This window comes from Macrobrachium rosenbergii, chromosome 13, assembly GCF_040412425.1.
Source record: "Macrobrachium rosenbergii isolate ZJJX-2024 chromosome 13, ASM4041242v1, whole genome shotgun sequence".
Taxonomy (NCBI): Eukaryota; Metazoa; Arthropoda; class Malacostraca; order Decapoda; family Palaemonidae; genus Macrobrachium; species Macrobrachium rosenbergii.
Window position 1 is genome coordinate 48,020,499 of NC_089753.1, and position 12,814 is coordinate 48,033,312.

General features: G+C 38.7%; 1 protein-coding gene across 1 annotated transcript in view; it reads left to right on the plus strand.

The window, feature by feature from the left end:
• PRAS40 (Proline-rich Akt substrate 40 kDa) overlaps positions 1–12,814 on the plus strand; it is a 49,119-nt gene continuing 36,305 nt past the window's right edge. The window contains 7 exon segments of the mRNA XM_067115436.1: positions 1–67; positions 70–122; positions 511–681; positions 6,876–7,049; positions 7,165–7,311; positions 9,955–10,197; positions 10,488–10,584. Coding sequence (XP_066971537.1) covers positions 1–67; positions 70–122; positions 511–681; positions 6,876–7,049; positions 7,165–7,311; positions 9,955–10,197; positions 10,488–10,584 — 952 coding nt within the window.

Consider the following 12,814-nt stretch of genomic DNA (forward strand, 5'->3'; position numbering starts at 1 on the left):
ATGGTACAGTTGGTTTGCAGCTGCTTAAATATCCGCTTGCATGTGCGAGAGACACCTGAAGCCTTAGCCCCGGCGTGCCTAATCTTAAGCCGGAAGAAAGTCGACATCCTTTCTTCTCCAAGGTTATACTGATTTTTTACTTTTGGTGATGTAGTTTCTAATCTTTCCATTTAAAGCAAAAAATTATCTTTTTTATGTTCACATTATGTATTATATGTTCATATTAATGTATTATTACTCAATTTTAATAAAGTGCATTGTATCATTGGATATTTATAGTATCAATAGATGATTATCTTTCATGTTATAACTATGTATATTGAGCTAAATATGTTTTATATTTTCCTGCAGCTAGAAATGTTTTATAAATGAAGATTATTCATTCAGTATTCCAAGGATTAAGATATTTAATGTATATACTGAAGATATTCCTGTGGTCTCAGTACGAGTACCATTCAAATTTTCACAATTGTCTTTGCATTTATTTTTAGCTTCTTGTTTATGTTATAGGGTGCTTGCGTTGCCACCCTAAATTTAGGAGGTATAACAGAAGGACAAAAGTTTTTGGTACGGAGCTACTCTGTTAGTGAATGGACAGTCCATGAGTGCCTCAACTGTCATCTCTTGACACATGCCATTCATTCTACAAATGGAACGGTTGCTGTTAGCTCTCTTTTGATTGTAAGTATTTGAGTTGTTGTGAGAACATGCTATAATTTTACTTTATTTTTAGTTAGCTGAGAGCTATATAATCTAAGGTGTCTGTAATTGGAAACTTCAGCCTGATTGTGGTTATACAGATCCAGTTTTAAAATCAAGTGTAATTGATGACAAAAATGAGAGATGCATGCGACCTTTATGAAACTGTTAGCCTGATATGGGAATAATAACATTTCTGGTTAAAACAAGGAAAGTAATAGTTTCTGAAAAAATGCCTAAATTCCTTATTGGGACCCTTGAGCCTGTATAATTCTGCTATTCCAACAATGGTTACAGCTTGTATGATCTGCCCATATGACAGTCCAATTCCATGAGTAATTTTGCACTCCAGTTTTTGGCCGTCATTAAAAATGTGGAAGTTTGGATGCTGACATTCTTGATTTCATTGACTTACTGTATTTGATAATATAGTAAAAAGAATTATGAAAATAGTAATAATCTATGATTTATGAATAGTTAGGTTATGTGTCATCTTATTTATATTTATCTTTATCCTACCTGTAGAATTACATGTTTCGGATTGATACTTTAATCATTTTAAGTTCATAATCTATCTTTTTCATATAAGCAACTTACCAAGTAATTACACAGCTAATGTTTCTAACTCGCATGGCAACTTTATAAAAAAATTGCAGTAGCGCTTCTTTCGTTTTGTGTAGATAACAGGCCCCACCCACTATCAGGGAACATGGGAAATAACCTGGCAGGTAAGCTCAGTTTGTTTCTGCCGGCTCTGGTACACACATCGGCACCATTTGCAGCAGCTTTTTTTGTTTTTTTGGTTGTCTTTGCAGATTTTGGTGAAGTACAATTACTTTGTTTTGGTTGTGCAGCAGACTATTGATAGTTTATTATCCCATTTTGAGTAGTTCCCTAGTTTTTTCTGAATTATGTCAGATTCTAGCAGTTTGAGTATTTGCTATTTCATCAAAGGCTGTAGGGCTAGGCTCACAAAAGCTTGTTATGATCCTCATTCAATCTGCAGTAAATGTAGGGGGCAAGAGTATAGCATTGAGAAAACTTGTAATTAATGTTCCTCATGGGAGAGTAAACAATGGAAAATTCTAAAGTCTCACTTAGACAAATTAGAGAGAGATAGGAAGAGAAAAGCGACTTCTTGAGCCGAGAGATGTTCTCTTAGCGTAGAAGCTACACCTAAGCCTAGTTTACAGGTTAGTCCTATTGCTCTCACTACTACTGCTATTCCTACTGTTTCTCCTGTTCCTTGCCCTCCTACTATTCAGCCTCTTACTCCCGTGCCTGCCCCCCTTGCTTCTGACCCTAATGCCATCACCAGTCTCGAATACAAATGACAGAGTTAGGAGAGTCACTTAAGGTGATATGGATAAAGTGTTCTTGGATAAAGTGATGAGTGAGTGTGCAGTGCCAGTGAAGGAGTTGGCTATCCCTCCCACCAGTTCTCCTAGACCAAGGTCCCTGTCTTGCTCCCCTACATCTGGGAGAAGACATGCCAAAAGTCCGAGGGAGGCTGGTGGGGTTTGCACATTCCCAGGGGTTGGCAGACAGCCACTGGAAAGGCATGTCTTTAGATGTTCATCATTTGTCATCAAGCTCTTCCGATGACTATGGCGTGGCTAGGAGGCTCCACAAACAGTTCCTAGACTCCTCCTGACCGCTTAAGCGCGTTTCCGATGATGTTGGTCACTGTCCAGATCCGTGACCTGTTAAGCAGTATAAGAAGTCTACTAGGAGTCCCTAGCCTTCTCGTTGTTATGCTGTAGACCCTTCTGTCTCTACCTCTGTCTGTCAGTGTCCACTAATGTCTACATGGGACAGTCTGGAGGCATTCTCACCTGAGCACTCTATGGTTGAGCACCCACACCTGGCTCCCAATCTCCCAGTGACAGCTCATAAGCACTCGACTTCTGCTCCCAAACATCAGGCACCACTTCCTGAGCGCCCGGCCCTGGTTCCCGAGTGCCCGGCGCCAGCTCCTGAGAACCCGGTGCCTGCTTCCGAGCACCAAACACCCGCTCCTGGGCACCCATCGCCTCTTTCTTCTGCTCAGAGACTGCGGTCTCCTTACGTCTCCTCCAGTTAGATGTATGGCCTCATCTCCTTCACCTTTGGACCATGATGAGCCTACTCTGGCTCCTATTAAGCGGCAGTTAGCCCAAATTATGGAGTTGTTAAAGGAAGCTCCTTCCGCTCCCAAGACTCCTCAGGATGGTATCCTGTCCCTGGTCTCCTCAGAAGAGGAAGAGGTTTACCAAGAACCTGCGCCTCCTTTGGCTTATGGTGCTTTACTGCGGTATCTTTTGGCGAATTTTCCCACACGTTCACCCCAGCTGCCCTGTCATTGCCTGCTTTGACCTTTTTAATGAGGAATCAACTGGATGACAGAACAAGACATCCCAAGATGGTACTTTCTTTGTCTTCTAAGAAGTCTTTCAGGGAGATAGGAGACTGGCTCTTGGCCAAAAGGGAGCAAGGCAAAGCATCTTTCACTTTTCCTCCCTCTCATTTAATCCACAGGAGACACTTATCCTTATCCCCTTCCTTGGGAGTCACTGCCTCCTCCCAAGGGAACTTCTCTGGTCTCATCGAAGTCCTTAGTTTCCTGGACTGGATGGTCGGCGCACTGGCCAAGAAGAACGAGGCCATCAGGAGCTAGCAGCAGATATCACCTTGGACTGGCTCAGGATTCTGTCCTGTGCCAACAAAGCAATTTGAGATGGCTCCCTAGAGCTTTCCACTCTATTTACCTTCAGAGTGCTGAAGAAAAGAGAGCGCTCCTTTACTTTTAAGGGAGTGACACAAACTCAGAAGTCAGCCCTGTTGTTCTCGCTGCTAGACCAGCATCATCTCTTCCCTCAGGACACAATGAAGGGAATTGCGTCAGCTTTACAAAAAAAATCTATGCAAGACTTGATGGCCCAGTCGTTTAAGTGTTCCAGAGATTCAACTGCATTTCAAACCAGGGCTTTGTCACCCCTCCAGCAACAGCCCTTATATGGAAGTAGAGCTAGAGCCCCATTCAGGACCTGTGCCAGTGTCCGATTTACAGCCAAGTCTATTAAGAAGAGCTCTGCCAAGACAGTACCTAAAAAGTGAGAAGGAAGTCCTTCATGCACCAGTAGGAGCCAGACTTCTAGAGTTTTGGGAGAAGTGGCTGATAAGAGGAGCAGAGCCTTGGATCATTAAAGTTCTGAAGGTGGGCTATGTCATCCTATTCCTGGAGAGCCCCCCTTTAGTCACTTCTCCCATCACATTGACAGCATACTTGATAGGCTCCGAGAGACATTTGGCCCTTTTGAAGGAAGTTTCTTCACTCATTCAGAGAAGGGCCACAGGGGAAGTCAAGAACACGTACACGGAAGGGTTTCACAACCGACTCTGTGGTACCAAAGGCATCGGGGTGTTGGAGACAAGTCATTCAGTCCTTTCATCCATTCACCAGGGTGACTGGATGATAACCTTAGACATGCAGGATTGCATACTTTCACATTCCTGTCCATCCAGTTTCCAGAAAATATATAGGGTTCATCTTCCAGGACAAGGTGTATCGGTTTCGGGCCCTTTGCTTCAGCCTTTCTACAGCCCCTCATGTGTTCACTCGAGTCCTTGCTCCTCTCTCGAAATGGCTCCACTTAGTAGGGATCAGTGTCAGCCTTTATCTAGACGATTGGCTGCTTCGATCCCCATCAAAGGAAAAGTGCATGGACTTGCACAGATTCTACTTCTTATCTGGGAACTGGGTCTTCTAATTAATCTTCGAAAGTCGCAGTTGACCCTGTCGCAAGAAATCCTCTGTTTGGGGATGACTCTGAAACCTTGGATTTTTTGGTCTTTTCTGTCTCCCAAGAGAATTTCCAGCTGCCTCCAGACAGTCCAGAGTTTTCTAGCCTTTTCGTCTTGCTCGGCTCAACAGTGGATGAGCCTGCTGGGGACTCTGGCATCCATAGAGATGTTTGTCAGACTAGGCAGACTTCACATGAGAGTTCTCCAGTTCTGTCTGAAGGCCAACTGGGACAGGAAAACACAGCCAGACACATATATGTTTCTGATCTTTCTGATTACCCCGGAGATCAGATTGGACCTGCAGTGTGGCTGTCAGAAGAAAGACGTCAGAAGGGAAGTCCCTTCAACCTCTGAGCCCCGACGTAGACTTTTACTCTGACACCTCAGACATAGGCTGGGGAGCCCTTCTGTGGAGTCAGGAAGTTCAGCTTTTGAACCTCTTTGTTCTGCTTCCCTTAGGAATCTCACATGCAAGACTCTTCCTCTTTGCGTTAGCTACGGCTAAACATATTAGTGAGATTCAAGCTATTGATAAAAGGGTAGGTTTATCCCAAGGAGATGCAGTTTGCTTCTTCACCCTAGGCTTTTTGGCCAAGAACAAGGACATGTCGAAACCCTGGCCTTGTTCATTTACCATTAAGAATTTAATGGATGTTCTCGGTCATGAGGAAGAAGAGTGAGAACTTTGTCCAGTCAGAGCTCTTAGATACTATCTGAAAAGAACAGAAAAGGTAAGGGGTCCATCCAGTAACCTCTGGTGTTCAGGTAAGAACCCTTCTCATCCTCTCTCAAAGAATGCCTTGTCATTCTTCCTGAGAGATTTGATTTCAGAGGCACATTCCTAGATCCAGGGGGATGTTTTACCAAATTTTAAAGTGAAAGCTCATGATATCAGAGCGGTATCTCTCACTATTTGAAGGAAGTGGAAACAGTGTTCGATGATTGCAGTACCTGGGACCATTATTGATTGCTGGCACGGTATTGGGTGAGGAATTATTGGGAGCACTTTTTCTCCTACTATCTCTTTGCCTTGGTTTAGAGTTTTCGAGTTTTGGGGAGCCAGGGGGGTTGTGTTTGTTTTTTATAAGTGTTTTCAGTGGAGGTGACAACATTGGTTCTTTTTTAATTTTGGTATTGTGCCGAGGGCAAGGGCACCTTTGTATGCTTTGCTAGCAGTCAGGTCTTTCCTCCACTGCAAAGCTCCTACTTAAGTACGTAGAGGCGACCCACGGCTCAGCCACGCCACTGTGGGTTAAGATGAGCACCAACCAGAGTCAGTACAGTATTCACCTGCAATAGCTCTCTTACTAGGTAAGGAAACAACAAGCATTGCATTTAGTGCTGGCAAATTTTCCATTTCAAAGTCATTGCCATGCCTTAATGTTGTGGAGTAAAATATGTTCATGTATCCCACCTCCATTCAATGTGGGATTCAGCTGTGTAATTACTGTACTTGGTAAGTTGCTTATATGAAAATGACAATTTCATGATAAAATGAAGCTTTATATACTTACCAAGTAATTACAGAATCAGAGCCCTGCACTCCTCCCCTCTTATGGACATAAGAGCAAAGACAAATGGAATTTACCTGCCAGGTTGTTTCCTGTATTCCCCGATAGTAGGCAGAGCATGTCACCTACACAAAACAAAAGAAGCGCTGCCGCGAATTATTAAAAAAGTTGCCACATGAGTTAAAAATATTAGCTGTGTAATTACTTACAGATATATATGAAACTTTATTATGAAAATGTCATTTTTGTGCACTTTTTGGTATGGACATAAAGTTGAAAAACTGTGTAGTAGCTCATTAATTTTTCTTATTTTTACCCTATTGATTTTTTCAATTACCATGTTTTCCGTTACATTTGGAAAGATGATTTTTTCAAGATTTTTACCTATACAGTATTTAATCACCAAAAAACTGCCTTAGTTCAGTGGACCTAGTCAAGCTATGCTTTTACCCTTCACATTGCATGAGGGAAATAGTTGGCCTCTTTATCAAACCACACCTTCTCCTTTGCATCCTTCCTGATCACTGTAATGGTAGTGCTCAATATGATTTTCAGTTCTTTTAATTTTTACCTGGTGTGTTCTCTTCTTGTCCAGTGTAACTGGTAAATATTTCATGTCTGCTAATGTCAGTAAGTGAAGGTTTTGAGTACAACATAGTTGGGAGGTCTTACCTTTTGTGGAACTACCATTTCTAATTTAACAAGAAATTTAAAACCTAGTTTGTCTGCCTAAATAAACAAGAATGTTTGGTAGAAATAAATTATTTGTACCTAACATAAAATTGTCAAAAACTTTTTTCTCAATTATATGCACCTCAGATAAAGAGAACATAAACATTTCCAGGTTTTTAATGCATTTCTTATTGTTCTTAACATTTTCAGAACGATGCTAACAAAATTCAGATGCTTCAGAGATGTGAGGGATACTCACCCGTGTTTAACATGGTCCTCCCGACATCTTTAGATAACCGCCCGTTACCGCCACTATCGCCTACTGACTTTAACGATAAACGCTTGCCTCAGGTTGAGGAAGCCCTTGGTGCCATCCAGCAACAGGTCATTATTATTAATTTTTTGGTTTATTTAGAAAACTTGCAACAGAAGATAGGTTTGGTATTTTGTATTTATGAAATAAAAGTTATCTTGAATTTTATATTTTGTTCATTTATAGGTTGCAAAGTTCCTTAAAAAGGCTGAATCACAAGTGGAGGCCAACATACGTTCCTATACTGAGCAACAGCAGGCAGCTCTCAGTGCGCTACAAATACGTGTGAGAAGGGACAGGCAGACTATTATGAGAATTCTTTCTAACTTACAGGTTAGTTTACCTAAAAGTGCTTTTATAATATTTGAATCGTATCGTAGTTCCAGAAATATTGACAGATACATATTTTGTATTGCACATGCTTTTTGATTTTGTAAATTTTAACTACAGTGTTCATAAGAAGTATAGAACCACAGCATGATCACTGCATAGCCTGCACTAAAATAAGGTTTCTTGCCCTGTCTGGTAGTCCAGCTTGTATGGATTTCACTGTTTATGTAGTTTAGGTTAGCCGTAGTTCATACAGCTTAGATAAGAGTTGCCTGAGTTTATAACAAGTTTTATCATACTATACTATAATTATGCCTTACAGAAGTTCTGATAAAACAGAGTGCAGTAGAAGTACCAAATACTGTTTTTTTTTTTTTTTTTTTTTTTGCCTATTTTTGTGTTAAGCATGAAGTCTACACACATCAGTCCACTTGTAAGAGTGAAAGATGATCAGAAGGCTCTGGTAAGTTACTGTATGCACATACTGTCCCCTGGGGTTAAGTAGTTAACAACTCCAGTGCTTCTAAACCTTTGAAACCATAGTTCTTTGCAAAGTTAATAACATTAATTACAATTGCAAGATTTTCATCAATCCCTTGCATAATATTTGAACAGCACTGGTAGCTTGTTGAGCAGGTAGGTTATAATTTTTTAACCTTTTCAAGTACACCTTTTTTATACAATTGTTTACACTTGTTATTTTTCATAACCACTGTAAACAAAGAAGTTGTTTTTAATGTTTGTGCATGCTATTTTTGCTTTTAACATGTCTTTAAAATGATAATGTTCATGAAATGCTATACAGCAAATGAGATGTAATTTTAAATTTCAGCTATTATCTTCAGTAATTAAGTTGTATCACTATGCTGTATATTTCAAACTATTTTAAATTTCAGCTATTATCTTCAGTAATAATTAAGTTGTATCACTATGCTGTATATTTCAAACCATTGTACTATCCATAGCAATAATTTTTCAATGTCATTCCTTTAATTTAATGTACAATCTCAGTTATTTTAATATGTTTGTTAGATTACTGTAATGCATTTGTTTAATAATGTGCGATGTGGGTACTTGTTTTATGTTAATTCCTACTTCCCATTTATTCATAATTATTTCTTAAAAATTATGTAGGGCCTTTCAACACATCTCTAAATCTGGATTCTGGACTATACTATACTTTGCAACAGTATACAGTATTTTGTTGGTCAGGGAATAGAGACTAAACCCTGAATTGCTAATTAGTAATTAGTGGTTGTTAGGTAGGCGAGTGTGGTTTTCCCACCAAGGTTGCACCCTTTTTCACCCACCAGAGCTGTTGCTCTTGTTTTGCTGTAGCAGTCAGTTGCTCTTGTTGCAAGCTGGCAACGACATCCTTGTCATCAATTGTTATTTGCTGGTTTTTATGTCTACCTTTAGTGAGTGTGGCCGAAAGGTTTTTAAATCTTGGTGCTGTGGAACTTAGTGAATTGTAAGTACTGTATTATAACTTAGGTTCCTGGATAATGGGATAGTAAGGAATTTGTAAAGTCGATGGAAGGGACTTGAAGTTGTTTATTGTACATTTTTGTTTTTTCATTCATCCCGTTTCAAAAGTTCTTTATTGTACATTTTTGTTTTTTCATTCATCCCTTTTCAACTTTCTCCTCAAGCTTCTACTGTTTCTCAGTCAGTTCTGCAATATTCTTTTAAGTAAAATATCCTTAGCATTATTCTTTATGACTCATCCAGACTTCCTTTTATGTGTGACTAGAGCAGCAAGTCATGAAATGACTTTGCAAATTGGTCTGTATGATTCTAAGAAGTTAGGGGGTTGTTCAAGTACCAGGAATGTTCTAGCACATGAAATTTTTTTCTGGATTGTGGATTATAGATGTCATTTTATTTTCTTACATCTCACAGATTAGTGACTTTTCTTCTCCAGCTAAAATTCTCCTCTCTTCTTTTTCAACTCGTAAGTGCTGCTACGTGCATTTATTTGCAGATATTGTTGAATCTGTGCCTTTGTCGCTATAGCATCCACTTGGTGCACATGTAGCTTCGTTTCCACAGAAATAGAATGAAATTTTTCACTTGACTTCTAACCGCAACATCATCTTTTGCTACAGTGAGAGATTAGTCATGAAAAGTGATCCAGAATGTTTTAGTTGTAACCTCTACAGTTGTATGTTGTTGTAAATAATGTACACTCATGATTTTTTTTATATTAAGTGCATATGTAAAGTGCATTTCTTCATGAAAATGAATTCTAAATACCGTAGTGCGTTGATGGCACATTTTTGCAACAGCGGTCACCTTTATTTTAGGAACAATTTTGGATTTCTGTAGGTTTTATGTGTTTAGTATTTGTTTACACTAACTAAGCATGGAAGGGGTAGGACTTTGTGATAGCGTAGTGTATGCTAAAATATTCAGCATATAATATCTGCATCGTATACATATTCACACCCCTGTTGGGTGAGCAAGGGAGTAGTGTAATTAGAACATATTTGAAAATTGACTGGTAGCTGGAACAGTGGGTTAGAGAAGGGAATTGATATGAAATACTGTATTCCAGAGCCAATTGAACCGTGTGGTACAGAATGCTTTTGATATTTCCTTTTATGCTAAATGGACTAAAGAAAGCAAAATGAAACATCTTTCCAGACATCATTTGAATTGCAAAGTGAAGAAGATCCCTTGGATATGGAAATGGAAGGTGCTAAGGGTTTGATGGGACAAAAGGATTACCGTGACTTTTCGGAGGTTGATAAATTTGACGAAGACCTGGATGAGGCTGAGAGTGATACGCTTACTCAGGACGAACCTGATACTGCCTTACCGCCTCTCGTTAACATTCAGAGCCGAGCGTCCCAACCGCTGAGCTTAAACCCTTCCCAGGGGATAACAGTAAGTTTGAAATGATTTAATGTTAAGTACTTTCCATTTTGCTCATGTCAGCTACTTATGACACACAAAAAGGAAGTTTGCTTTTATTCATGATTTTCTGATGAAAAATAGACAACGGAATTATTTCATCCAGGTGCTAATTTGCAAAATTTTGTTTTATCTTATAAAATATATCTAAGTTGCTAAAGTAATTCTGTTACTGTATTTGTCTGATATGAAATATCTAATGCCGGTGTCACTACATATGAAATTTCCACCAAGTATGGTAAAGATTTGAACTATCTTTTCAGGCAGGAATGAGAAACATGAGGCTATCATCTTCTGTAGCTGTACCAAGAGTGAAGCCGCAGGGAAATGTGAGAGTAGCCCAGTCGTTGGATGTTGAAGGTTTGTTTCCAAATTGTGTTTGGCTTTAGTATTGGTTACAGAAGGGTCTGATAATTGTATTTTGACAAGAATGATATGCATTGTTATTCTGTTTTCTATGATTGGGTGATTTGCAAGAATGATCTGTTTGTTGGTTACTGCATTTGTTACTCCTGCCTTCATAAGTATGTTTTTGTATGCATATGTTTGTTTTTATGTGTTTAATTTAAACTCCAAAGATAAATAATTATGCAGTCAGTATTTTAATAGCAACTACAGCATTAGTCATTGAAATTAGAAGCAGAAAAGAACCAGTTAATTTACGGTAAGATATACCTGTCTGGTTTTTCTTGCTTTAGATAATTTTTTATTATTGCCTGATATCATAAAGAGAAAATTCAGTCTGAGAAACTGTGTACAGTACAAGAGAATAATTTTGTGCAGTGAGAATCATATACTGTAGAGCTTTCTATTCCAGAAATTCCTAATCTCATGAAAGGAAGACATTTTACTTTGCATTTTTAATTTTCTCGTAAAAAAAGACACTTTTGACAGATCATACTGTAATACGATGGAATAATAATTTTACATTACATTTTGCTATACTGTATTGTTTAAAAGGAGCTTTAAAGTGGTTTTGCTGAAAGATTGAAAGATGTCCAGCTGTCCGACTGTTTAGTAATGTCCCTCCCTTCACTTTCCCTTTAGCACCAAGACAAATCAGTCAGTAGGTAAGTGAATCAGATGATCTCCCTTTATTCCAGCCTGGTACAGTACAGTATATTCCACCCTACCTGCAACAGGAGAGTGTTTGTTACCTTAGTTTCTAATTGTAATAGAGCTTGAGCAGTATGAATGTAAAGCCAAATTGAGCCATTTCCATTGTACAATAAATTTGAGTCACTTTTGAGGTGGGGACATTTTTTCAATGAATGCTGGATCGTGAAAGGAACTTCTTGAATATTTATATATATTAGATACATTCTACTTTTATGATACTGTGATGTATGAAGTAAGTGTATTCTGCAGAAATTACATTGTGCTTAGTTGCATCTTGACATTTACTGTACAAAATGTAAAAATATTTCTTATGCCAAAGGGTTAAGTGTAAATTCATACATTGTAGTAAGTTTAACTTACTAAGCAGGTAGAATATGGTCTAACCAAACCATCTGGTATAGCAAAGGAACTTATGAATAAAATTTTGGTTTTGTTTTTGTCAAAGAATCAAGGGGTTGGATTTTATTTAAGTATAAAGTATCCAGAACTACTTTTGGTAGTTGAAAGTTTTACAGGACCGCCTGTGTATTGTCACAAACATCCATTACTTTACAATGGCCTATATGGGCGTCAGTTACATTTCTAGATGTGGTTCACAAGAAGAAGAAAAATCTACAGTTTCTGGGTTCCAAAATGCGGATACCAGCAGGAAATGTCATTCTACATGTGTTTGCCAGTCTGTATGGATCTGTTGACTTTGCTCCTCCATTTTTTCTTGTTTACAGTTCCACCTCAGTAGTTTGCCTCTCCTTTTGCTTTCACCATAGATTTCCCCCTTACTTGCTCCCTGGTGATTGGTGTGAGTGGTACATTTGTAAATTTTCTAATTTTCTAACTGACAAGCTTTTTAAATTATTAAGCACTGGTGGTTATTTCTTCTGACCTTCCAGTGAATGCGTATTCTTTGGCTGACCATTGTAATTCTCACCCTTTATGAACAGCTGTTCTGTTCATATGTTAATTAAGTAGTTACCAAAATTTTGTCTTGCTGTACCAATTTTGAGTTGGTTCTAAATTTTGCTACAGTTAGTTTCTTTGCCTCCAACCGTTCTTGAATGTCACTCATTGCATAATGTCCTTGGTTGGGTTTTCATTTTGCACCTTTTTGATTATTGAATTAGTCGTGGGTCCCAATGGCTCATTATTAGCATCCTGTGATATTAATGGCTTTTAACTGGGGCCATTTTTAAGTTTCTTATACTTGCCTAGTGAGATTATGTTCTTATACTTGCCTGTTGAGGTTATGTATAACCAGTAGTAATTGATTAGCTTACTGTGTTTTTTGCAATTAACAGTTTGCATAACAACTTATTTAGCTAGATGGTATCATGGTTCACCACAGGTGTAAAGCCTAGCATTGAAAGAGCCCCTTAGCTAATTTGTTATTTAATTTATTTTACATTAATGGGTCACTTGTGTAATCATTTAAGTTGCAGTGCATGTAAGGACTAGTTGTGGTCTTAGTGGATTG